The sequence below is a fragment of the Perognathus longimembris genome, chromosome 17, assembly GCF_023159225.1.
Source record: "Perognathus longimembris pacificus isolate PPM17 chromosome 17, ASM2315922v1, whole genome shotgun sequence".
Taxonomy (NCBI): Eukaryota; Metazoa; Chordata; class Mammalia; order Rodentia; family Heteromyidae; genus Perognathus; species Perognathus longimembris.
Genome location: NC_063177.1, coordinates 48110866 through 48138386, shown reverse-complemented (window position 1 = coordinate 48138386; position 27521 = coordinate 48110866). Strand labels below are relative to the sequence as shown.

At 42.1% G+C, this 27521-nt stretch overlaps 1 protein-coding gene across 3 annotated transcripts in view; it reads right to left on the bottom strand.

Moving 5' to 3' along the window:
* Window positions 1-2865: 2865 nt before the first annotated feature.
* Window positions 2866-27521, bottom strand: part of Map2k6 (mitogen-activated protein kinase kinase 6) — a 107770-nt gene continuing 83114 nt past the window's right edge. For all 3 annotated transcript variants that reach the window (XM_048365374.1, XM_048365375.1, XM_048365376.1), the window contains exons 6-12: window positions 27327-27443; window positions 26412-26463; window positions 23431-23558; window positions 21400-21477; window positions 19016-19155; window positions 9429-9474; window positions 2866-3822 (exon numbers count right to left, since the gene is read on the bottom strand). In XM_048365374.1, coding sequence (XP_048221331.1) covers window positions 3745-3822; window positions 9429-9474; window positions 19016-19155; window positions 21400-21477; window positions 23431-23558; window positions 26412-26463; window positions 27327-27443 — 639 coding nt within the window. In that variant the 3' untranslated portion in view covers window positions 2866-3744. The remainder of the gene's footprint in view (window positions 3823-9428; window positions 9475-19015; window positions 19156-21399; window positions 21478-23430; window positions 23559-26411; window positions 26464-27326; window positions 27444-27521) is intronic.

Below are 27521 nucleotides of genomic sequence, written 5' to 3'. Positions count from 1 at the left end.
GGACTTTGCTGCCCAAGCTGGCTTCTAACCACCATCCTCAGCTCTCAGCCTCTTATATAGCTAGGGTTATAGGCATGAGCCACCAGCGTCTGGCTCTGATGAATTTTATGAATATTACATTTTCAAGGACAGAGGGAGTTACATAGTCTAAAAAATAGGTGGGGGATGGAAAATTAGGAACCAGTATCCATCTTTTCAGAACAGAGGCAAAATGTTTAGATTAGATACTTTGGGAGGAAACGAAGTGTTTCCCCTGAGAAGTAACTTAGGCAACAAAATCATTTTTAGTGTTGCTGAACAATAAAAGGATGGGTCCCCTCTGCCTCCCTCAGAATGTCACTCAAAAGACTTGAAATGAGTTCACTTGGAGAAGGCAGGGACACGGTTACTCTTACGAAGAGCCTCCTTACTTTTGAGCTTGTTCCTTTCCTCTTCTAAGCTATGCCATTTGGCAGTGCAGGACTGTTAAACAGCAAAGGGTAGGATCTCTTAAAAAAGTAAATTTGACAGAGATAGGTAAGAAAATAACCACAGGAACAAAACACAGGCAAGTAGTGTGGAAGGTTAAATGACCAAGAATTCAATGTTGGAGGTCACTGACTACAGCCAGACCAAATACCAGCATAACATATCTCTAGAATCCCCAAATGGTGTCATGAAATATCCTGAGGGATCACAGCAAGCTTGGGGAGAAGATAGATATTGTATCTTTTGGAGAGAGACACAGCAACAGCTGTATGCTATGGCTCAAGCTACTACTGTTAAGCTTCAGGGCCTAATACTCAGTATACCTTGAATGATCAAATACTTTCGGCCTAAGGGCATTATGAAAAAGTTACTGAGACAATTTAGCAGCACCATAAACAAAGAGAGTTTGGAAACTCCTGGCATATACCATTTTTTACAGAGTTAAAGGCTATACAAGAGCCGTTACAGGTAGAGAGGGAACATGACAGTGAATATGACTGAGGCATTTTATGGGCATGCATGAGAATAAAACAGAGACCTGCTGCCATTGTTTTAAGATGGGAGTCGAGGAGATGAGGACAGAGATGGAGGAAGTTTGAGGGGGAACATTGTATGGATGTATGGAAATGCCACAATAAATACCTCCCTTAGACAACTAATACATACTAACGTATTAGTTAAAATTTGTTAGCTAATGTATTAGCTAAAAGTCAATTTTTTAAAAGCCAGGAAAAATAACTTTGAACAATATCCAGACATATTCATTTCTATTTTAGGTAACTAAAGGGAAATAAAAGCTGTTTATTTAGAATGATGCATTCTAATTTTATCAGTATCAGCAAACATACTCTTAGATTATTCCTTTTATCATGGCTAATTCTCCACTTACTGCAGTCATTTTTCCAACTTCTAGCCCTAAGCTCACAGCCAACTAAGAAATACACTGTTTGTTCAGAATACTTCAAAGTAGAAACGCAGGTTAAGTGTGCAATGGGACCCAGCTCAGAAAGTTGGTTGGCTTTAACTACTTCCTCAAAAGCTGTAATGTGGTGACCTTCAGATTTCTTCCCACTACTTGCTGTTTTCATGGGATGACTAAATAGGGTGAGAATGTCATTGTGATTATTCTCTCAGTCTCAAAGAAAGAAGATTTCAGATATGGGAAAAATGAGTGGGAAATTGGCCATACTTACAAGGGAAAGGCCCCTTTCTGGCTAGAATAATAAGGAAAACAGACATATCTTTGAAGTAGATGAAGCTGACAATAAAGAAGGTATCTTTTAGCCAGGTACTGGTGGTTCACACCTGTAATCCTAACTACTCAGAAAGCTGAGATCTGGGGATCATGGTTCAAAGTCAGCCATGGCAGGGAAGTCTGTGAGACTCATCTCCCATGAATCAACAGGAAACTGGAAGGGAGCTCTAGCTCAAAGTAGTAGAGCGCTAGCCTTGAGCAAAAGACCCCAGGAAGTGCCCAGACCCTGAGTTTAAGGCCCACTCCTGCAACCAACAAACAAAATAAAGGGGGGGTGAGGGGGGAAGGGAGGTATCCCTTGGAACCAAATACAAAGGATACCTAAGTGTTGTATTCATTCGGAGCAACTTCCATGAGCAGGAATCACATAAAGATGGAAAAAAAATCCATACTACTTCATTTAAAAACCTAAAAGAGGGAGAATTTGAAGTCACTTCCTTCTCCCATTGGTGAACACAAAGTAACAAGAGAAATAACTTATTTTTTTCCTTCCTTCTGTTTTTAATCCTCTGTCTTTGTATTTCACGAGCAACCTTGTATGAAGACAATGTCCAAACATGATGGTTCATGGTTTCTTTGCATAAGTCTCTATTTTCCTGCCAGTGACTCTACTCCTTGATCCTTAGAGAAACATGCAGCCCCAAATCAAAGAACCCTAGGATGTCATTAGGCACATGGAAGAATAAATAAATTGTATTTGCTCAGTCAACCTGCTAGGGATTCAAGGCAGGCTTAGTTTCTGCTGAAGAAAAGAGGAGGCCACGCTGCAACCTGTGGAAATTTGGTTGTCTACTACAAATACTAACTGAGCCTTCCCTAGTCTCTTTTCATTTTCTCAGAGGACTACTACCTGTTTTAAATTTCCTTTTGTGTCAATCCTTTCCACTAATACTAAGTCTTCTTCATTGAAGAAGCAGAGGAGACATAAATTACAAAGGCAACCCTTGAGGCATATCCATTGAAGGCCGGACAAAGGCGGAAAGAGACACAATTCTCTCTGTAGTTTGCCATCTCTCTCCCCCCATGACTGATAGATGCCCTTTATCCTAAACAGAGATGTTCATAGGAGCCACTTAGCAGGATTTTATTTACCAAACACAGACACACAGCTACACAACACACATGCATACACACACACACACACACACACACACACACACAGAAATACATAGGTCAGTAGATATAAAAATCACACCACAAATCAGTTTCCACTAATACTATACTACAAATGTCAAGGGAACCAAAGACTTTTCTCCTTGAGCTTTGATACAAGTGATTATGTCTTGTGTTTCTCAGAACTGGGGAAAAGGGAGGACCAAGATACTTTGACACTTCAGTTAAGAGATGTGGTGTTGCCCCAGCATGGAGTTGAAGTTCAGGAGCATAGCCAAAACTGTCATACAACTGTAACAGACACATCACAAGAAGAGCTCCATTTTTTTGAGATTTTTATGATATTCTTAAAGATGCATATTAAATAATTTCTTCTGGACCACAGACATGATTGAACTTAAAAAATAAAAGCCCTATAAATATTGTCAACCCAACCTTTTCTTCTGTATCTCCCTTCTTGCATAAATGGTATCTTTCCAACCAAGCACTTAAACATAAATATTAAAATAATAAGTGGGATAAACTACACATCTACTTACAATTTCATCACTACTGTAGCACCTTTTTTGTTTTTGCCAGGGCCAACAATGCATTCATTTTGTAAAGAACAGGAGAAATGTGAGAAGCTTAAGGACTTACCGTGACACATCATTAAATAATTAATCACCTTTTTTTAAGTCCTAAGCCTTTATCATATTTCATCCATCTAGAGAGAGTTCATCCTATACTATCAATTCCAAGGCCCCCTCAGGAGGGGAAAAAGGAAAGAAAACAGGGAGAAAAAGCCCTCAAAGAGGCAAGGTTCAATTATCTCAAAGATGACTTTCTATTGGCGCTTTAGTGAACTTGCTTCACCCCTGTAAGCCCACCAATCCGCAGCAGGGTCAATCAATTAAGTCCATTGCTTTTTAGTCTCCAAGGATCAGTTTTACAAAAGATGCCACATCTGTTGCTTTGGATTCATGTAGGGTGAAAAATAGATGTTGCTGAGAAAGAAAAGACAAAAAATAGGATATTAATATTTATCAACAATGATATATGTGATTAGCAAATTCATAGCTCCATTTAATAAATAGATTAGCATCCCTATTTTTGGCAAGCTGGGCTCTTCCAATCCCTTGCAAAATCAAGTTCATATCCAGTGTTGTGACTATTTTAAAGATATCTCTTCCTTCTCACGTAGGTTAACATCTCCAGGTTTCTAGGACAAGAATCTGTTGCGCTCTGAATTCTATGTAAATCCCAATCACATGAAAATACAAAGACTGGCAAAAGCTATCCAAAACTCTGGCATAAATACTGCTACAAAGTCATTTTTATACTGATATAACATCAAAATAATTAGAAATTTCAGAGAATCAGGAATTTTCATTTCACAAAGAAAGATTGGTAAAAATAAGACACCAGCTTTGCCCAGCAATAAATATGCAAGGAAAGTACCTTTGGAGAGCTAATTTAGACTAAAAGAGTTAAGGCCATTTCCTAAGCCATAATCACAGCCAAGAGTTATGCTTATGTCTCTCTCGTGATGAAGAGTTGATCCATCTGGAAAATAACATAGACTGCCAAACTATCGGTATGCGCAGAGAAATCTCAACATGGAGAGGAAAGGTTGGAAGGGGAAAAATGGTCGTTATGCATGAAGCTCAGATTAAGTAAACTTTAAAAAAATAATCAAGTGGAAAAGGTTAAAGTGAAGCAAGGGGCCCCTATTTCAACAATAACTCGCCATTTTTCTCTGCATCCTCCCAACACAGGCTCAACTATGCAAGAGTAAGAGTCAGGCTGTTACAGTAAAACCTTTTACCTTTAGTTTGAAAGAGATACATCCAATCATAAGCCATAGCACAGTGGGCACAGGACCAACCAAAAAACCCTAGGAGAACAGTTCCTTCAGGTAGAACCTGTTCCCACACTCGAGCCCCACCCACCAGGCCTACACCCGCCCCCTTGACTGCAGATAATCCTTCCAGGGCTGGCTGAACAGATGATAGTGAGCATTTTTGCAGACAGACGTGGAGATGACTCATCCTGCCTCCTTGACTTAAGGGATTTCATTTACAACCTTCCTGTGATTTAGCTGTAGGTTTTTCTGTGTTTGCTCTGCACTGGACCAGGGAGGGTTGGATGAGTCAGTTCTGTGGAGAACTGAATGCCCACCCAGGGAAGTTTCACAAACAATGCAACAGGAGATGGAACGGAGAAATAAAACCCAGAAGGAAAGGAGGTGATCACTGGTAAGGATCAGGACTGAGGAAAATGGAAAGGTCTTCTTGCTCATCAGAGGAGACAGGTTAGCTGCTAGCTTACACCCACCCTTAGTCTCAGTGGTTGCTAGCTACAGGCAAGGACCTTCATCCTGAGCCGCCTCAACGGCCAAATCACAGTATTACTTTCCATCACTAACCACACACAGGGTGCACTTACCAAGCCTTTTTGCCATCGTCGGGCCTATTAGCTTTCCCACATCCTCTTGACATTTTGGAGATCTTTTAATGTACTTAAAAAGCCTTTTACTATCCAAACAAGACAAACCTCAGATTGTCCGGGTGATGACTTCCAGTGTCTCCCGTGTCCCCACTCCCCACCATCCCTCCTGCTTGGCTGCTGCCAGCTCAGGCGTTGCAACCTAAGTCTGAATGAACTAAACCACCCAACTTTCATTCAATTTTAAAAAAAGGGCGGGGGGGAAAGGTCTGCAAGCATCTTTCCATTTATTCTCAGGCTGGGAAAATGCTGTGAGAACCCCAGGACAGGGGACAAGAGGGCAGGCGTGTCACATGGAGAGTGTGATTTGCTGTCATATGTGGGGTTTGAGGTCAAAGAATGCTGGGAGATTCGATGCCTTCTGTCAGCAATGGAATGAGAGCAGCAAGGCGGGAACATGGAGAAGAGCAGATGAGGTAGGATGAACAATTCCAGACTACAGTCCCAGGCTGAGAATCCTTTACATAAGCAACCAAGGACTTTATACCATTTTATGTTAACTGTGATGAGGCTCGGGGATGCATCAAAAGACTTACGGACATGCTTCTCTGGGCAGAGGGGCTAGCTGCAAGCATCCACCAGCCTCCAGAATATCCTACAGACAACTCCTTTTCCATTCAAGGTATGCATGGTGTGTGTGTGTGTGTGTGTGTGTGTGTGTGTGTGTGTGTGTGTGTTGGTACTGGGGCTTGAACTAAAGGCCTGGGAGGATCCCTTAGCTTTTTCTGCTCCAGGCTGATGCTCTACCACTTGACCCATGGTTCCACTTCTGGCTCTCTGCTAATTAAGTAGCCTAAGTCTCTCAGATTTTCAGTCCCTGGCGGTCTTTTGAGCAGCCATCCTCAGATCTCAGCCTCCTGAGTAGCTAGGATTAAAGATGTGAGCCACTAGTGCCCAGCAAAACTATGGTTTGCTATAGGTTTAAGCATCCTTATTTCACAATGCAATTCAATCTAAAACATCCTAAGATGTGGGAAGACTGTCATCACCCCAGTCACGTGAATAACCTGGCTATCATCACTAGTATTTACCATCAAAGACAGGAGTCAGCAAACTGTGGCTCACAGGCCAAATATAGCTCACTGCCTGATCACTGAAGCCCCATTGGAACACAGCTACACCCTCGTCTTCCTTTCACATGTTGAATGTGGCTGCTTTCTGTAACTGGGAGTTCAGTAGGAACACAAACTAGATGGCCCATGAAATACTAAAATACTATCTCAACTTTTACAAAAAGTGAGCTAGTACTTCCTCTGGAAGAATAAATCCTACAGTGATCTCCTTGGCCCCTGCCTGCCAAGAGAAGTTTGTGAGGACCAACAAATGAGATGATTGAACAAGACCCTACGTTGAAAATGAATTTGTAGGTGGAGATGGGAGGGGAAAACTGGGAGAGAGCAAGGGAAGGGGTGACATTGTCCTGAAAGCAATGTACTCTTTACCTGACTTATGTAACTGTAACCCCCTCCCTCTGTACATCATCTTTCTAATAACATTTTTTAAATTTTAATGCAAGGTTTTAAAATTATGTACAACCCCTCTGTACAATACTTTAATAATAACAATAAAATTTTATATTTTCAAAAGGTATGTATGGCTGTCAATCCTAATTAGGAAGAAAATCATTTGGGAAGAGACACAGGGTGTACCTCTGATGGATTAGTCTACTCTCCTTCATCCAGAAAAAAAAATTAATAGTTTTTCCTTCCTAATTCTTTATCAATTCCTGAAATCTAAATAATAGCCACCCACCATGTATTTCCCAATGCAGGGAGTCTGGACTCAGAGTTTCCATTTAAAAAAACAAAACCTCAATTCCACAGGAAGGCATGGAACAGCAATGGTCTTAAAACACAAGCTGATTTCCAGGACCACAGAGATTAATGCCATGAACAGAAGAGGCAAACCCACACCATCTGACAACATCGATGCGTGTGCCAAAAACATCACAGTATTTGTTAGAACGTAATAGGAAGAGAAAATTCAACATCGGCATGCCAAGGTATAGCAAGCCCTTATTTTTCTTTTTTTTCAAATGTGTTCTGATGACATTTCTGAGAAGAAGCCATTTTAAATGGGGGGAGAGGGGGCTGGAATTCAGCACCCAGGCCCTGAGGCCCTAAGTTCAAGCCCCAGGACTAATCTCCACCCTAAAAAAATAAATGGCTGGATCGATACAGCAAAACATTATTTTATCTGAAATTAATTACAACACAGGGAGACTTTAAAGTAAGAGTCCAAACTCTGTGGACTCCTCCAGGAATGTCTTTCGTACTTGGTGTGAAATTCATTTTAAAATGCCCTTGTGGTCACCCAAGCATTCCACAAAGGACAGCCAGAACTGAAAAGGCTTTTGAATGGTCATATTTTAAAATAATAATAATAATAACAATCAAAGAGAACATATTCAATGCAAGTATGTAGAGTGCTAAGATTTTCTCAGTTGTTATTCATCTTTGTTTTGTCTTTCTTGATTTTAGGTCTTAGTGGAATAAAGCTGTTGAGCATTGAGCACTGGGTTACATTCTTTGAAAGGGATCCATGGAGGCCCAAGGAGATGGCCCTGGCTCCAATTCATCCAACTGGAGAATGGTCTTGACTTAAATAAACCAGAGACTGTCCTTGAGAACCGAAAGTCCGCCTGCCAATCTGCGACAATCACAGCTGACACTGGACCACGTTCTGTGTAACTCTCTCTGACTGGACACTTCCAACCAGTGTCCCACCACACACACAGACACGCATCCCCACCACCTTGCCATGCCATCTGTTAAGGACCCTGCTCATCCCTGCTAGCCCGAGCTGGTCATGGAGGCAGCTCAGATGTGGCCAGAAAAGAACGGGAGCAAACAACAGTCCATGCCTGCTAACCATTGCTCCTTACATAAAAGACATTCTCAAGGCTTTCTCTTCTTTCTTTTGAAATTGGACATGAATGTTAACTCTCTCCTTCTTGTGCTAAAAATCCAAACCTTAATTACTTGGGAGGTTAACACAGAGTCAGTCATAAATGGTCTGAATAGTCATCTTTCCCAAAAATATGTTTATCCCACATTCCACAAGTGCTTAGATAGAGCAAAGGGAAGGTCAAATTCAAGTCCTTGTCTTCTGTACCAAAGAATTATTTATCAATAGCTTAAAACACCGACAACTACAGTCTAAGAGAGACTACTTTAAAATAACAGTGGGCTTTACTTTCATCCCTCTTTTCACTAATGGAGCAAATGACAATGAATGAATGTGAAATTCAAATTAATAGTGATTTATCAAGGCTTTTTCCATTCATGTAAAAGCCAAGAGGGATAAGTGGCTCTTTCCTTCAACTCTGTCACCACTAAAATGAAGTTCATCTAATTAATCCTAGATATTTTATCAAAAGATGGAGCATCTATATAACATTTAAGTGTCTCTTATTATCTAATTCTCTTTCAGTCATGCTTTCCTTGATTTTATTTATTTCCTTTTTTGTACCCATACTGAGGCTTGACCTCAGGGCCTGGCACTGTCACTTATATTTGTTTGCTTGTTTGGTTTAGCTCAAGATGGACACTCTGCCACTTGAATCACACTTCTACATCCAGCTTTTTGCTGGCTAGTTGGAGATAGAGTCTCACAGATTTTCCTGCCCAGGCTGGCTTCAAACTGTGATTCTCAGATGTCAGCCTCCTGAATAGCTAGCATTACAGGTGTGAGCTTCCATCACCCAACCTTATTACTTTTATATTAGTAATTTCTGACAAGTGTCTTTTACATTTGAAACTATAAATTCTATAGACATAATTCAGTCTATATCGTGACAGGTTTATCAGCCTGGAAAAGCTTGCTGGGGGGGAAAAAATGACATGATCCTACTTTGTATTAAATGTTGCAATAAAACCCCCTTACACAAATAATATTAGTTTTCAAAAGAAAATAAAAGTTTGTGAACAGGTGTGTAATGAATAAAGGACTCCTGGCTCTTTTTCTTGAATCTAATCACTGTTAATCATATCTCAATGGACAACCTCTTCCAATCTGATGATTTAACTAGAACAAAACTACTTCACTAGTTATGACTTTGGATCTACATGTTTATTAATTGGGATTTGTTATGGCTAATACTCACCATAAGCTCTGGATAGGTAGGCCGTTCTTTGGAATTCTTCTTCAAGCTTAAAGGAAAAAAAAACAATAAGGCTCACATTAAAACCTAGAGCCCATCTTTCAGCAAACTAGAACCTGAGGACCAGTAGAAAATGGACCATTACCAGCAGTTAAAAGTGTGTGGGGAACAAGGGGTTCCTATTTTGACCTTCTGCTGCTGCTGTACTTACACTTCAATTACTTTGAACATGTCTTAATTTAAAAAAAAAATAGAAGTGCATGTGTATGTGTTATGTGGTACTCACCTTCTTTTACACTTTACTAGTGACATTCAGACTTACAGCCATTACATTCTGACTTACAGCCATTACAAAGACACTTTTACTTTCCTTCTAAATAGCATTCAATCCTACTCCCACTAGCAAAGAAATGGGCAAGTGTTCCCTATATAACAGACCCATTATCGCTCCCACATCTTCAGTGACTGGGTTCTCCTTGTTTTTAGTTCCCTTGAATATATATATATATTGTCCTCTTTTTGTTTTGTTTTGTATGTATTTGTTGGTACTGGGGCTTGAACTCAGAGCCTGCTGTGCTGTCCCTTCAGCTTTTCACTCAATGCTGACACTTTACCAGTTAAACTGCAGCTGCCTTTTTGATGGTTCATTGAATATAAAAGTCTCCCAGATTTTCCTGTCCAGCCTGGATTTGAACATTGATCTTCAAAGCTCAGCTTCCTGAGTAGCTAGGATTATAGCCACCGAGATCTGACTATACTTTGTTTCCATATATTCCTAACCAAACCTGCCTCTATAGAAGGAATAAACCTGTGAAGTTTCTAAGACAACACTACTTGTTTACTTCATCCTCGCTGATAAAAGAGAAACGCACAGTTAGTCATCCACTCAGCAATGATTCTTCTTAAGACATACTTGGCAGTCATGCACTTCTAACAAGTGGTTGTTTGGGTGGATCTCTGTATACATAGACATTTAATAACATTTAATACTTGAGGCAATAACAATAAAATTGCAGGATGAAAGAGACCAGCCCTTCACCCCTGCCCTCAACCCACTCGGGGGTGGGGGGGCAGCGGGAGGAATGAAAAAGAAAAAAAAAGAAAAAGATAATCCCAGGTTACAAAACAAAGAAAAATGATGGTTTACTAGTTATCCTGTGCCCAGCGAGCCACAAAATCATACGGGAATGGAAAGGAACTGCGCCTGGTGCTGAAGGGAAGTCAAATGTGGCCAGTCATTAGGTTGCTAGGATTTGTGCTAGTGGGCCATTTTGAGGAACAGAGATCTCATCAGGAGAGGGCAAAGTACAGAAACATGAGGAAAAAATGGAGCTGTGGAAGCACTGGGAAGGATTATGGTTTAATAAACAAAATGAAAAGCAGGAAGGGTGTTTTTTTGTTTTGTTTTTGAACCAAAACAACTGAAAAGCAGCCTACCCATTAATTCCAGGCAATGCTGAAGGCGGATGTCAGGGAGCCTGAGAGAGTACAGGTAGATGTGAAGGCAGAAGTTGCAACCTGGAATCGAGGGCAGACCTAGGACCTACGTGACCCCAGAGGTCACACAACCTAGGGAAGAAAGTCCATCTCAACTGAGAATATAAATATGAGTGCGTCAGACAGAGGAAAGGCCAGTGACTGTCAGCATTGGATTGACATGGGATCGGAGGCCTGTGTGAAATGGATGAATAACTTCATTTGTGGCCTCCTGCCATGTGCCTGGATCTGGAGAGCCCATGTCTGAGGGTCTCACCCAGAGGTGATTTGACCCCCAGGGGACATTTGGCAATGTCTGGAGTCACTTTGGGTTGTCATAACTAGTGGCTAGATCATGTGGCATCCAATAGGTAGAGCGGGAGTGGTTGATGAGCACCCTAGAAATGATACACTCCAAAATGCCATCTGTGCAGAGGGTGGGAAACCCTGGATTATGTCCTAGGGAATGTCTTCTTACTCTAACTTCCTATCATCTTCTCTGGGTTGCAATTCACTTTTATACTTTCTCTTTTTTTGGTTGGTCATAGGGCTTAAACTCAGGGCTTGGGTGCTGTCCTTGAACTCTTTTGTTCAATGTTAGCACCACCACTTTGAGCCATAGCACCACTTCTGGTTTTCTGGTGGTTGGTTGGACATAAGAGTCTCACCGACTTTCCTGTCTAGGCTGGCTTCAAACTGCAATCCTCAGAGCTCAGCCTCCTAAGTAGCTAGGATTGCAGGCATGAACAACTGCACCAGCTTGCAATTTATTTTTAATACTTATCTGCTACCTTAATACTTATTTAATACCTATCATCTATCTCTTTCCCCCACTTTTCTAGAAGCAATGTTTTTCTAAGTTCAGGAGCTGGTTCAAAGAAACACAGAGGAAATGTGATCTGTGAGCTCTGTTCATTTGCATACAGGTGCTGTGTAAAAAATAATGTAGAAAAGCTCTGGATTTCTAGATATTATTCAAAGCCAACCAAAAGCCAGAAACTCTTCTCTATCGGTTGAACAATTTAGCTTGCCATATCAATAGCAAGATGCATAAACACAACATAAAATCCGCATTAATAGTCAAGGGATTTGCTTCCAGTGTTTCTATTTAGAGCTTAATTGTATATTGAAATTGATATGTTTTCACTGAGCTCTATGTTCTTTTCTTTTTCTGCTGGTCCTGGGGCTTGAACTCTGGGCCTAGGTGCTGTCCCTGAGCTCCTTTTGCTCAGGCTAGCACTCTACCCCTTGAGCCACAGTGCCACTTCCAGCTTTTTCATGGACTTCCCTGCCTGGCCTGGCTTGGAACCGTGATCCTCAGATCTGAGCCTCCTGAGTAGCCATGATTACAGGCGTGAGCCATCATTCATTCATCAATATCAAAAAGGAATAATCATCTAAGACCAATGCTGTTTCTTAAATGTTCCAACAAGAGCTTCTTCACCAAGGATCTTTGTAGTAAGCTTACTTTTGACCCTCTATGTAAGTACATAATGAAAAGCATCTCTCTTCCCAATGGAGGTAATGGGTGTAAACTCTTCCACTTTTAATTTACAGTAATTTGAGCCAAGATATCTTATCATTTAACTGCCATTAATGGTCAAGGAAAATTTATCCAGGAATTTTCTTTCACTTAAAAATCTGCATTAATTTTTTTTAAAAGCAGCCCAAGTTGATCATAATGTGTTTGATATATCTGAAAACTCAGAGTTTGCTAGTCAAGGGACTACTTTTTTATTTATACCCTTCTTTTGTGCATGTGGTAATACTGGGGCTTGAACTCGGCCTGGGTGCTGTCTCTTAGCTTTTTTTTTGCTCAAGGCTGGAACTCTTCCACTTTGGGCTTTTTGGTGGTTAATAGGAGATGAGTTTCTTGGACTATCCTGCCTTGTCTGGCTTTGAATTGTGATCCTCAGATCTCAGTGTCCAGAGGTGCCAGGATTTCAAGTATTAGCCACCAGCACCCAGAGATTTATACCCTTGATTAAAAAGGAAAGTTTAGGGGCTGGGGATATAGCCTAGTGGCAAGAGTGCCTGCCTCGGATACACGAGGCCCTAGGTTCGATTCCCCAGCACCACATATACAGAAAACGGCCAGAAGCGGCGCTGTGGCTCAAGTGGTAGAGTGCTAGCCTTGAGCGGGAAGAAGCCAGGGACAGTGCTCAGGCCCTGAGTCCAAGGCCCAGGACTGGCCAAAAAAAAAAAAAAAAAAAAAAAAAAAGGAAAGTTTATCCAAATCTCTACTACAGGAAAGAAAAAAAACAGAGCAAGGCAAGGCTGTTTGTTAAACTCATATTCTCCACCTTTTAACTTAACAACACTTCAAAACATTCACTAACAATTACAAAATACCCAAGATAAAATTGTGAGGAAAGAGGGAAGGCAAATGTTTTAATAGGAAGAGCTCAAAATTCAGTATAAAATAACAACTTCAAAGTTCAAAGCTACACTAATTTCTTTTGGGATTTAAGTTCAGACTTCTGAATTTTCCAGTAGTTTGTCATTTTTCCAGCACACAATTAGCTAACTGCCCTAATTCCTCTCCAAAAGCCACAAAACACGCTTCTAACCATAGCTGACACTGAAACAGCTTCGTGCTGTCTTGAGAATTGCTAGCCTAGAGTTTGTGCTGACCGGAAGATTTCTGCACATTTCAATTCCCACTGACCATTTCCAAGAAGGATCATTTGGTCTGTCCACAGAATAAAAACACATCGAGCCTCTCAAGCCATACATCTGTCAAAAGCTAGTTGAATGTCCAGTGCCCCCCTATATTGTTCTTTCTGAACAAGTTGGAGATGATTGGATTTGTCCCATTTATACTCAATGTCATGTGGCAGACAGTATTGCCTGCCGGATGAGTCCCTAACAAACTTCAATAGGCCTTGGGGCTGGTCAGAAGGACCCTGAGTCTCTTAAATAGGCATAGAAAGATAGCAAAAATAATTCTAGCAATTTTCCCAGTAGATGTTGGTTTCCGGTGACTTCCTCTAGGAACATAAGGCTGCTACAATTCCACTAGACAGAGAAACCCATTTGCTAAGCCTTCTGCAAGACTAGACCATAAGGTTTTCCAGTCCATTCCTCTATGATGAAACTCAAAGCAAAGCCTATGGATGTGGTGGACACTACCCACCTGAGGAACTCCTAGTCTCTAAGAAGAGAAAAGAATGCATATGGGAAAAGGAAGAAGCAAACATCATTCCATAGTCCTATTTGAAAACAAGTACTGAAGGGGAGAATTTGTAGGTCGCCATTGTCTTCAAGTTCAGAAGGAATCAGTGCCGTGATATCCCTGGTCTTCCTTCCTTCTTTATCTTCTCTGGTGTTACTACTGTAAAAGAAATGCAATCTCTAGAACTCTGGACTCTAGAGCTAACTTTGGGTTCAATGATTGTCGGGCTAAATTTCCATGTCCCCCCTGGGGAGACACCAAGCCTCTAATTGTGGGGGACCGTCGGCTCTGCACACTGCTCCCGCCGGCGGGAGGGCAGAGCATGTCCCGGTCGGGCTAAGCTGAGAAGAGATAGGGCTGCCAAACCCCCCGCGCATCCCCAGCCCCCCTTACGTTTAAGAGCAGACACTGGACACGGAGATTCCAGGGGAGCCGTGCGATGGTCTACCGGCTTCCAAAGGGTTTTATTCAAGGGAGGGGTTTATATAACAGTAATGGCGGCAGGAAGAGGAGGGACTAACTGGGTATTAACGATTGGCTAATGAACTGTCCATCAAGGTGATGTCATGGAACTTCCCGCAGAGGCCCTGCCTCTTGGCTCGGCCTCCTGGCTCAGCTGGCGCCATGGTGGCACATGTGTTCTTAGACGAGAGGCGGGGCTGGTTTGGCATCTCTTCAGGTAGAACCCAGAAGGGGATGGGAGTGGCTAGCAGCCAGGCGGTCCCAGGTCTTAAAGGTATAACCATCCCCTACAAATAGGGCTACCTGTAAGTGCTACCTATGCCAGCCCATACGCTTGGATTTGCCATCACCTGACATGAAGATAGGCCTGGAGATAGCGGCTACCATGCTGACTTCATGTGTGCCCACGCCTAAGCCAAGTATACCTCAAAGGAGGCCCCAAACTCTAGGGCAGATTCCCCAGGCAATGAGGGATGTGTCCTTGCTCTACCTTCAGTCCAGATACAGACATCAGACCTCAACACATCGATGTAGCCATCCTGAAATTTGAGATTCAAGGTCATTCTTTCTAAACCTGTCATCCCTTTTCCATGCTTCTCACAAAGATGTGAGGCACCGTGGGAAATTGTGAAGCTCCAAACTGGACTGTGTTGTACAAGGCGATGCAGCAGCCACATTATAAAGACAAGTTTTTGTGGTGGAGGTGTGGCTCAAGTGGTAGGACACCGTCTATTATGGTGCTAAACAAGAACAAGAAGTCCTGAGTTCAAGCCCCAGTAAAGGCAAAGAGAAAGAAGGGAGGGAGGAAGGAAGAATGCTTCTATAGTCCAGCTTTATTTTATGTGTGTGCATGTGCCAGAATTGGGGTTAAACTCAGGGCCTCTCTGACTTGCTTAGTTTTTCTTCTCAAGGCTGTCATTCTACCACTTGAGCAACACTTCCACTTCCATCATTTTGCTCCTTTATCAGAGATAAGGGTCCCTCAGATTGATCTGTATGGCTTGTCTTATAACAGTGATTCTCCTACCTCGACCTCCTGACGAGCTAGGGTTATAGGCATGAACCACTAGCACCAAGCTATTAAACTGTACAGATTATAATCAGGAAAAGGGAAGACTAGCCCACAGCAGCAGTTACATTCATAGGCTATATCTTTCTCTTTAACAAGAAATAGGTGGTCTTTGTTAACGAGCAAGAAAGAGTAAAACAAGTGCAATAACTAGATTGTTGCTGAGTGGAGGTATATGCCCATATGTTAATATTTATGAGGGGGGAAAAGATATTTCTTCCACAAAGAAGTCAGTCTATAAAGCCAGTCATAAGATCTATAAAAGAAAAATATCAGTGCAATTTTCAACTCCGTTGGTTTCAAAATAATTTAATGCTCATCCTTAGGGGGTCACAAAGAAAAATACTTTGGTGGTTTATGGCAAGCAAAAACATTACTGACCTGGGAACTAGAGGCTGCCCTGAAGCCCAGCTGAGGAGAAGTAAGAATGCTCATAAAAGTCAGAATGAAAGCTCTCCTGCCATTTCCAAACTCCCGTCTCAACAAGAGTGACTCACCAGCTAACCAAGCTGCTGTTCCTGAGTATCGGATTCTACCAGACCTGTCAACTGCAAAGTTGCCCAAAGGAAAAAAAAATCTGCCCATCAGCAACTTCTCAAGTGATTTGTGTTTTGTTTCTATTGTTATAGTGATCAATAAACCCCATAAAGAAGCCAAGCCTTGACATGGGATAAAATAGCACAGAATCAACAGGGTTCACAGAAGTGAGGAGGGTCCCCGAAGGCAGGAACACAACGATAGCTCAAAATAGTTAAATGACTAGATTATGGTAGCTGAGAGGGATAAAAGAGAAATAAAGCTAGATCTTGGAGGGATTGCCACCATGGAGACTCTGTAGGTACACCAGTAGGGGAAGGCTTCATGAGAATGGCTACAGGAAAGCAATAAGGCAGGCTTCTGGGAGCTCCATACATGACAAGGTTTGGCTTTGTGTTTTGTTGGGTTTGTGTGTATGTGTGTGTGTGAGAGAGAGCGAGGGAGAGAGAGAGGAAGAGAGAGAGAGAGAGAGAGAGAGAGAGAGAGAGAATGTGCTAGAGACTGTACACAGTGGCCTCTACTTCTGAATTATATTCCTAACCCCAAGGTCTTCATGTTTTCAATATCTGTTTGTAGGGGGGCAGGGGCAGCCAGATGCCAGTTGGAGAATTAATCCCCACCCTGTTTTTCCAGGCCCACACAGATAGCAGGCAAGCCACCAAAGGTAAGTGCAGACTGCTTGACTCTGGCAGGGCAATCTGTCTAAGCCTGCCTGTAAATATTCCATTGTGGGCCCAACTGAAAAGCCCCCCACTGCCCTTGACCCAATGGCTTTTTCATTAACCTCCGCCTCCTTGCTCACACCTCACAAAAACCCAGCTCCTGTCCCAGCTCTACACACAGTCTCCAAGCCTGTGGGAAGGCAGTGTCCCTCGCTACTTTATCTCAATAAACAGTCTTCGCTTGTGGAAGACCCAGTCTGGCCTGTTTCCTTCCTTTCTCCTCCATTTTCCTAACACCGGTAGCTCATGCCTATAATCCACGCTACTCAGGAGGCTGAGATCTGAGGACTGAGGTTCAAAGCCAGCCCATGTAAGAAAGTCCATGAGCCTCTTATCTCCAGTTAGCCACTAGAAAACCAGAAGTGGCACTGTGGTAGAGCACTAGCCTTGAGGTGAAGAGCTCAGGGACAGCACCCAGGCCCCGAGTTCAAGCCCCATGACAGACAAAAAAAAGAAATGCCAGAGCTGAAAATCACTGGATTAAACTGGCAGTTGATAAGGAATGACTGCTTTCTGAAACTCAGTACACACACCATATTCTTACCAAGCTTCCTAAAATCTTCCAAACGATAAGGCGAGGACATGAGGAGGGACTGCTTGGAGAGTTCTCCCCAGGAAGGCCCTCTCCATCTTACTGCCCCTGCTGAGAACATGGGTGTCCATGCCTCACCCCTTTACCAACTTGAGGATTAAGCGGGGGCGGGGGGGGGGGGGCGGCGGCAGAGGAGTAAAGCAGAACAACAAAAAAAAACAAGTCCTTATACCAAGAAGGACCACCATGATCCTGTTTCAACTTGGTAGATGTTTCACCACATCCACAAGGGAAGACAGACCGGAAGGCACACCTGAGAAGGGTTTAAGATACCCAATCTTATTGCCTTAAAGCATGCTCTGTGGGCATTCAGCCCAAACCAAAGCAAACCCCTACAGGCCGCCTCATAAATCATTCAGGAAAAGGTACATGGGTGAAAGGGGACTTAAGACACAAATAAACTAAAAGCCCAAGAGGGATTTCCTCCCACCGCAACACCCAGTCACTCTAAGCTGCATCCAAGGCACTTTTCCCAAAGAGCCAAAGATAAAGCCCACGAAGGAGGCCCTGAAAAGGTTACCTCAAAGAGCTCTCACCTTCCCAGGTCCTTCTAGATCAGCAAGTGGCCGACCCGGCTCCTCTCCCAAGACCACTACGCCTCTCCTTCCCTCCCTTCCTCCCAATTCTCTTCTGCTGTGAGAGGATTCCCAGATACGCTAACTCAATCTCATTCTGTGTTTTATCGTTGAGATCCTTCCTTTCAGCTGCACCGAGCATGTCATTACTGTCAAATCCTATTCAACCCCCCCCCACCTGGCTACCACGTAGACAGAAATCATGTGAATAGCTAGAAAATGCTAGCCCCTCCCTAACTTTCCTTGAATGTACTGGTCATTTCCATGGAAACAAAAAGTTTACAACAGTCATGTGGCTCTTCTCACTCCAACTTGCTTCCAGGTTCTCTTTCCAGACACCTAACACTGCCTACTAGACACTACTGGGCCATCTGATCCATAGTTATCGAGTGTGTGTAGATAGTACTGTTCTACAAGATTTCTAGTACTGTTGTGGTACCCACTGTCTTCTCCCAGGAAGCCATTCTTTGCATCAATTTCCCCATCCTATACTTTCAGTAGGTCTTGAACTCTAATCAACTCTAATCAACCTCAGACTACTGACAGCTTACAGATAGCAGTTTCCTACTTTCGTGTCACTATGGGTAACGAATTCTCCTTTGGTTTAGATTATCTTTCCTTCTCTACTTTCCATTCATTTGGAAAATCTCTCCTGAATCTTCAGCTCAGGATTCATCTCCTTCCGGAAAACAAAACAAAACTCTCTCAATGCCTTTCCTCTGAGTTTCCCCCAAATACCCTACAAAGTATCTACAGCTTTGGATCTTCACACTTGTAATGATGTACCACTCTCCCTACTGATTGCTGGTAGACTTGGAGCTCAGAGCTGGCAAAGATTGGGATGTAGCCACTGTGTTCTCCAGAATGGAAGGCGTATAAATAACAGATGCTTTTGAAATGAGTGTGTGTGATGGAGCACACCCAATGGAGGGAATGTCAGAGCAAGCACCATCTTGGTGCCTGGCACGTGGGGCTCCCTTACCACTGTGAGGTAAAGTCAACAAACTCTGCGGAGAACTTGTCAGCTGGGAGTTGCGGTGATGGCTCTTCAACCACTTGTTTGAGCTGCTGAAAGGGAGTTCCCCATGAATCATAGGGAAACCGAAGAATAGCCAGCTCGATCTAGAAGGGAGAAGAAACAGGTAAGCACCAGTGGAGAGCGAGCTCCTTCGAAAATCAGCTGTGTTCCATTCGAGAAGAACCAGAGGAAGCCAAGGGTGAAATTCAAGTACAATTAGGGAAGGAAATAAAAAGTAATCTAAAAACATTCTGTAGCTGGGGCTGGGAATATGGCCTAGTGGCAAGAGTGCTTGACTCACATACATGAAGCCCTGGGTTCGATTCCCCAGCACCACATATATAGAAAACGGCCAGAAGTGGCGCTGTGTCTCAAGTGGCAGAGTGCTAGCCTTGAGCAAAAAGAAGCCAGGGACAGTGCTCAGGCCCTGAGTCCAAGCCCCAGGACTGGCAAAAAATAATAATAATAATAAAGGTTAAGGGCTGGGAATATGGCCTAGTGGCAAGAGAGCTTGCCTCCTATACATGAAGCCCTGGGTTCGATTCCCCAGCACCACATATACAGAAAATGGCCCGAAGTGGCGCTGTGGCTCAAGTGGCAGAGTGCAAAAAGAAGCCAGAGACCGTGCTCAGGCCAAAAAAAAAAAAAAAGAAAACATTTTGTAGCTATTTTCTCCCAAAGTCCTAATGCTAGAGATCATTTTTTAATATCTTACTAGAGGCATTTATTTCTAAAATGTTTCTCCAGCATATTATAATGACACATAAAAATTATGTCAGCCAGGTACTCATCTCTATAGCCCAAGCTACTCAGAAAGCTGAGACCTGAGGATCAAGGTTTAAAGCCAGCCTGGGCAGACAAACCTATAAGAATCTTATCTTAATCAGCACAAAACAGAAATAGGGCACCAGCCAGGGGCATAAACAAAAACTAAATGAGAGCACGAGGCCCAACACCAACCAAACCAAATATATATAATGATATATAGATATATACAGTGATATTCTACATATATAATAAGATATATCAATAAGCTTAAAGACATACAAGAACTGAGTTTTCAAACATTTGGTCCAAAAAGGAAGGCTCTGACTTCTGCAGAACTATTCCTTTACTGCCACCTGCAGCTCACTTGGTGAAATGGAAACGTTAAATAAACAATTTAAAAAGTAGCCTAGGACCAAATGACTAATATTTTTTTGGACGTGAGTAAAGGCCACCTTGCTGTCATAGGATCATGTGTTTTCTGGGCAGGAATAACTCCTGGGATTAATCAGCTGCTGTGTCTGGCAAGGAGCCAAGACCACATGGATCATTCCAGACCTTGGAGACACACTGAAAATTGATCTACAAAACTACAAATAAGGCACTAGTGGCGCAACTGTAGGACTAGGATAAGGAAATTACTCTATTGGCTATTGTAACAGAACTATATCTAACCTAAACAGCCAAGACATTTTTGGGGCCAGTTGTGGGGCTTAAACTCAGGGCCTGGGCACTGTCCCTGAGCCTCTTTGTGCTCAAGGCTAGCAGAGTGGCTAATTGGAGATAAGAGTCATCTCAGGGGACTTTTCTGCACAGGCTCAAGCCATGATCCTCAGATCTCAGCCTCCTGAGTAGCTAGGATTACAGGCATGAGCCACTGGTGCCTGGCCAGCCAGGACTTTTATAATAAAAGTATCTTAGAATCACAGCTAGGTCCCATACAACATGGTCACGCCAGAGTCTGCACGCACACATGAGTTCCCTTGGCGTAGCTTACACTTCTTGCCTTGATTAGACTCTTGTAGTTGAAATCTAGTTGGACCTTCTTGCTTTACAGAGGAGGGAAAGAAAGAGGAAGCCCATGTTACTCAAGGGCATACCACTGGTAAAAGGCAGAATAAAGGGAAATTAGCTTACCCAACCCACTCAAGAATTGCTACTAATTCATATGCAAACAATTAATACTCAAGGAATCCTGGGTACTCTGCAGGCAAAGGATCACAATTCAAGGCCCAAGCAGAAAAGGTAGTAAGAGCCCCCCTCCGCCTCCCATCTAACACTTAAGCCAAGACATAGTGGAAGGATAATCAAGTCATGAGATGAGCCATAGACAAAAAAATAAGAAATATAACTACAAGCAAAGAAGGGCTGGAGACATGCTGAAGTGAAAGAGTGATTGCACAGCAAATGCAAGGCTCTGAGTTCAAAACCCCAAAGAACATTAGTACTCAAAAATCACCTCCCACTTGACGCAAAGAAGGATGCCCAAGACCAACACTGCGGGCATCTAGCCTCAGCTCCCAAACCCACCCCATTCCAGGTTCATGCTCAGAAATCTCCCCACAATGAGTCTCATACGCTACCATGGTGATGCCTAGACTCCAAATGTCAGACTTCACACTGTATCCCTTCTGGTTGAGCTCTGGATTTATTCTTTCAGGCTGGAAAGAAGATAAACAATTGAGAAATGGGAAAGCCAATTGACATTTGTAGCTCCATAACACCTCGGAGCGGGGCAGATAGATTCAACTGCCCAATGAGTTCTTTTAAGTTGTTAGAATGCATCTCAGATCCTGCAATGTTTCTGTCGGGTTTCCTTTCCTTTTTATTCATTGTTGTTTTTTTTCTTAAGAGACAGCAATTGATCAAAGGCCTTTCAAATTTTAATTTTAATTTTGCTTTAGAAGAAACAGGTGCACACTACAAAATGTGAACTAGCTAAAAACACCAAAAGCCCATAACTCAGTAGAAAGAACCTGTAAGAATTCTTAGGCTACCATCTGGAGTTCAACAGATCTAATCAATTTTTAAGGAGCTTTTCAGTTCCAAACACAATTCTATTTCCAAACAGAGCACAGTACATGATCTCTTAGCTAAAGAGAATCCCAGTGCCTATGCTGATGGCAATGAATCTTCACAGCTATGAAGTTTTCTCCTGATGAAGCCAATTGTCTTATGCAGGGAAGTTAAATTCTCTCTGCTACTGTGTTCTCAACCTGCAACTCAGTGTGGAAAATCATGCAGTGAGTATTTCTTACATGTATTTCAAACAATGTTCCCCATTTGTCTTATTATTGAGAGTAATATATAAGCTAACATCTGAATGTTTATATCTCATCAAAATCAAACAGTCTCAATCATCTCACCTTTGTGATGTTAACAGGAAGTACTAACGAGGCCATCAGAGTACAGCCTTTTTTTTTAAAGAAGCTATAGGAGTCCCTTGTCCCTTCTACCATGTCAGGACACTGGAAAGCAGTGTGGAGGTTCCTCAAACAATTAAACACAGAACCACCCTATGATCCAGCAATTCTACCCCCGGGCATTTACTCAGAAGATTACAAACCAGATACAGTAAAGCCATTGGCACAACCATGTTCGGTGCAGCACCATTCACCATAGCCAAGGTATGGAATCAGCCCAGATGCCCCTCAATGGACAAAGAGATCAAGAAAATGTGGTATATATGTATACATACACACAATGGAATTTTACTCATCCATTATGAAGAATGGTATTGTACCATTTGTAAATAAATGGAAAGACTTAGAAAAAAGTATGCTAAGTGAAGTAAGTCAGGCTCAGAGAGACAAAGATTATGTGTTTACCCTTATATGTGGAAGCAAGACTTAGCTTACAAACTTATAAGTAAATACCTTGTGAGATATGCAAGTGTATATGAATGCATTAACTGAAATACTGTAGATTCAAGGGAGGTATCAATTATGGAATTCCCTAGAATGCCCAAATCAAAGTTCAGCAAAATAAAATGCCAGGAAGTGGGTACTCTAAAGGGGTGAGGTGGGTTAAGGGGGAAGGGAGAGGCAAAGAGAAGGGGAGGGGGAATGCAGACAAGAATCTAATGTATATCCTAAAAAATTAATAAGAGTGAGGGAAAGGGTATGGGTGAGACAGTTGAAAAGGGTGCCACTGATCAGGATACATTATATTCATAAACTGCTTTGTTAAACGGCAGTTAAATTTATAATAATAAAAATAAATTAAATGAAAAAATAAAAAGTGCCACTTCTGAACCAGAGAAGCAAGCCCTTGTCAGACATTGAACCTACCAGGGCCTTCATCCTGGAATTCCTAGTTTTATCTGAGCAATAAATTTTTGTTATTCATCTGCTATCTATTTTATAATATTTTACTTTGAGCAGTCCTAAACAATGGAGACAATATGTAAAGCAAACTTTTTTTTCTAGTATTTCTTATCAGAAATATTCGAGGAAACAAAATGATGCAGAATATATTAGGTCGCGAACACATTTCATTTTTCCCTCTGCTGCCATTCACTTCCTAGTTTCCAGCATCGTTTTTTAAGGTAGAGTCACTTCCAGTTTACCACTATTCCCCGCCTCCCCTCCCCTCCCTACCCCCATTGTACTTACGGCCATGTATGGTTTGCAACCTGCATCAATTGTTTTTGCAACGGAGTCGACCAAGTAGCCACTGATTCCAAAATCACACATCTTCACTTGGCCCAAAGTGTTAATCAGCACATTTGAAGGCTTGACGTCTGAAAGCAAGCCCAAGCGGGATTCCATTACATCAGCTTGCTTTGCAGATTCACTTCTCTACCAGCAGAGGGCGTCAAGTCTCCATCTGTCCTTCACCTGCCCGTCCCGCCCCTCCCCCCCCCCTACAAATGTACTTATTGTCCCCAGGGGTCTAACTACATACTGTTTCTAATTGTTGGGTACCTCTTTCTTCGTGTTTTGTCAGTGTCATACAGGCTTAGGATTCACCAAATGGAAAGATCTTTTCTTCTACTTGGTCTAGCTTGTTTTTTTCTCCCACCCTCATACATAACAACTTAAAAGATGGATTACGATTGGCTTCATTGAATATTCAGTTGGAAATGATATGTAGTGTGTATTTAGTGAGAGAATAAAAGGTCCAGGAATGAAAAGAAAGGACTAACACAATAATATCCTACAGCTCACGCCTATAGTCTTAGCTACTCAGGAGTCTGACATCATGATTCAAAGCCAAACCAAACATGAAAGCTATTGAGATTTTTTTTTTGTCTCCAATTAATCAGTTTTAAAAAAACACAACTTGCAATCTTCCCTGCACCAGCCTCAAGAATTCTGAGAATATAGGTGTACACCAACATGCCCAGCCACTGTTTCTATATACATCATATACAGCATATAACCCTATAATCATAGAACACTTAGACAAAACATCAGCATCAACTCTAATATCGGTAAGTTACTTTCATAGTCAACTCTTAACTATTCTTTCTTTCAACAGATATTTATTAAATAATAAATGTCTACTCTTTACTGAAATAGTATAGGACAATACGGGAGAGAAAGAGGACTGACTATATCAAAGCTTTGCCTCCAAACTAAGAAAAAGAGGCATATTTGATTTTTGAAAGGGGAGTGGAGGGATGGATGTGGAGTGAAGGTTTAAGTGGTAGAGTGCTGGCCTTGAGTGAAAAAGCTAAAGGACACCCAGGCCCTGAGTCCAAGCTTCAGTTGCCAGCACAAAATAATAATAATAACGCATCACATATGGTCAAAGCAGCCGGCCTTGATTCAAATTCACATGAGAGATGGCAAAAAGGCCACCACAGAGTAACAGGTTATAAACTCATACGTGTCAGACCACAGCTGGTCATGAACATGGGGCCTTATTGAAGAGATTTCAAATGAAGCCTTCCTAATAGAAAAATATACTCACAGACCCAAAAGATGAGCCACTGTCATCGCTGGATAATGAAATCAGCAATTACAGTTCATTTTTTCAGCACTTCAAAACACAGAGAATAAGAAGAAAAACTAATTCTAAAAGTTCTACAAACTACCCTTTCTCATTTTTCTCTGAAAATGATTCGTATAACAAATGCCATTCTATTGACATTGAACCTTGAATCAATTCTCTGGTAAGAATTAAATAGCTCATAACTTTGAAATAAACATTTTCAAAATCATTTTCATGTTCTCTGAGAATTTCATTATTTTTCCTGCTCAGATTCCTTCCCACTTTCTTCCCCTGGCCTCCTTTTTTTTTCAATTTTAACACTACCAATTAATAATGGTATTAATAATAACAATAACAGGCATACTGTGCAAAACATCTCCATTATCTCTAGCTCATAAAGGTTAAGAATTACCCAAATCATATAATCTCCTATCAGCTACCAGTGTTTTCCTAATAATTTTCCCAAAGATCTGGTAAGACTTCTCTGACTATGGTCTTCCAACAATAATTCTCTACTTCAAGTTCTGTTTGGTTCTTTTCTATTTCTAGGATTCCTTATTAAGGATCATTAGGTGGAGTTTTAATAAGAATACTTCTCCTTAGATACCGCTCAGAGCATCAATTTACAGCGCTGCCTTTAAAGAAGCTTTTAAAGTGATGATGAGATAAACAGATAGATGTGTGGATAGATACATGAAGAATGGCCCTATGGCTGCAGGAACGGATGGATAAAAAGCTAACAAAGCAGCAGGAAGGAAGGGAAGGAGAGAAAGAAGGAAGAGATAAACCATCTTCTCCTGCCTCCTGCAGCCGATAAGTGTTCTGCTTTATTCCAGAACTTTCCACACTTGGCTATGTACAAAAACTGCCTAAGGCCCAGGTGCTGGTAGCTCACATACACCTGTGATCCTAGCTACTCTGGAGGATGAAATCTGAGGACCATGGCTCAAAGCCAGCCTGAGAAGGAAAGTCTGTGAGACTCTTATCTCCAATTAGCTAGCAAAAATTCAGAAGTGGAGCTGTAGCTCCATTGGTCCAGTGCCATCTAAGAAGGCTTGAGTTCCTAGTACTGACATAATTAATAATAATAATAATAATAATAATAATAATCTGCTGCTATAGTTTGAATCTTCGTTGTCCCCTAGAACCCTATGTGTGTCAGGTTTAATCCTCAGCGTGGTGCTACTGAAAACTTTGAAAACCTTTAAGAGTTGAAGCCCAGCAAGAAGTTTTAGGTCACAGGGAGAGGGGGCACTCTCAGAGCAGACTAAGGGGTCCTGATTTCTTCATCCCTCTTTCATTGCCAGCTTTGAGGTGCACGGGCTTCTTTTGACTGGACATTCTTCTTGCTCTCACCATGATATGTTACCTTCCCCACAGACCCAAAAGTAACAGTATCAACCCAACACAGGCTAAAACCTACAACGCTGGGAGCTACAATAATCCTTCTCTCTTTATAAACTGATTACCTTGGGTGTTTTGTTACAATCACAGAAAGCTAACACAGCTACTCAGATGAATTTCAATGGAATCCCAAAGGAAAGCTCCTTAATCCACAGCCTGGCTCTATTCCACCTGCCACGGAAGGGGCTGGAGGGGAGAGGGGAAGGGGGCTCCAGCGCAACAAAATGATCTGCTTATCCACGCGAACACTTACCTCGATGAATGACAGAGAGCTTGCTGTGCAAATGTTCTAATGCTTTTACAATCTGCAAGAGAAACACAAAGTCGATTTATGGAAAGAAACTGGACGTTAAGTATATCCAGGTTTATTATGTCTGGTTTTAAGGGTGAACTCTTTTCTCAAAGAGCAGCAACTCTGGCCAAGAAAATAAACAGGAAGTGATACAAGTTGGATCTCACTCATCAGACAGCAGAGACAGCATCTCATTCCCATCTATCTTCTTTCCATTTGGCCTCAAACTCTCTCTGTGTCTCTCTGTCTCTGTCTCTGTCTGTCCATCTCTCTCTCGCTCCCTCGCTCGCTCCTCAGCAGCCAAATCTTTTGATTTCTTCTCTTACTACCAGTTTAGGCAAATCTTTAACACTCTGCAGAATCAAACTGAACTAATGTATATTTTCCATCAAAATAGACTTTGGGAATGGCCAGATAAGTCATTTAATGTCATTAGCCAAACCAAGTCCATGGCAGCATTGCTATACAGAAAGAAAGTGGATAAGCACTTACTTATCCACCAACTGATGCACTTACGCAATCAACAAACATGGTCCAGATGGGGGTTAGGCTATAGGTAGTGTGTCTTCACACACCCAAGCTCTGCACCAGCGCCTCACACCTAGAATCCCAGCTACTCAGGTAGGCTGAGATTCTGAGGCTCACACTTTGAATCCAGTCCAGGCAGGAAATTCCATGAGACTCTTACGGCCAGTTAATCACCAAAAAGCCAGCTGTGCAACTTGGCTCAAGTGATAGAGCAACAGCAGAAAAGTTAAGGGACAGCACCCAGGCCTTGAGGTCAAACTAAAGTACTAGCACACACAAAAAAAGTCATGCTTGGCCTGGCCTAGACCCCTCCTATTCTCCTTGTAGTGGGATTGCAGGAGTACTCACCGATACTGCTATCTTCCCCAAAATGTCCTCTGGGATTGTCTGCCCTTTATCAATAACTTGCTTGTAGAATTTATCTAGCGATGTATCCATGAGCTCCATGCAAATCCAAACATCACCCTGGAAACCAGTACAGTCGGGGATTGTTAAAGAGGATGGAAATGGATTCGGGAGAACCAAGTTAACAGTTGTCCTGAA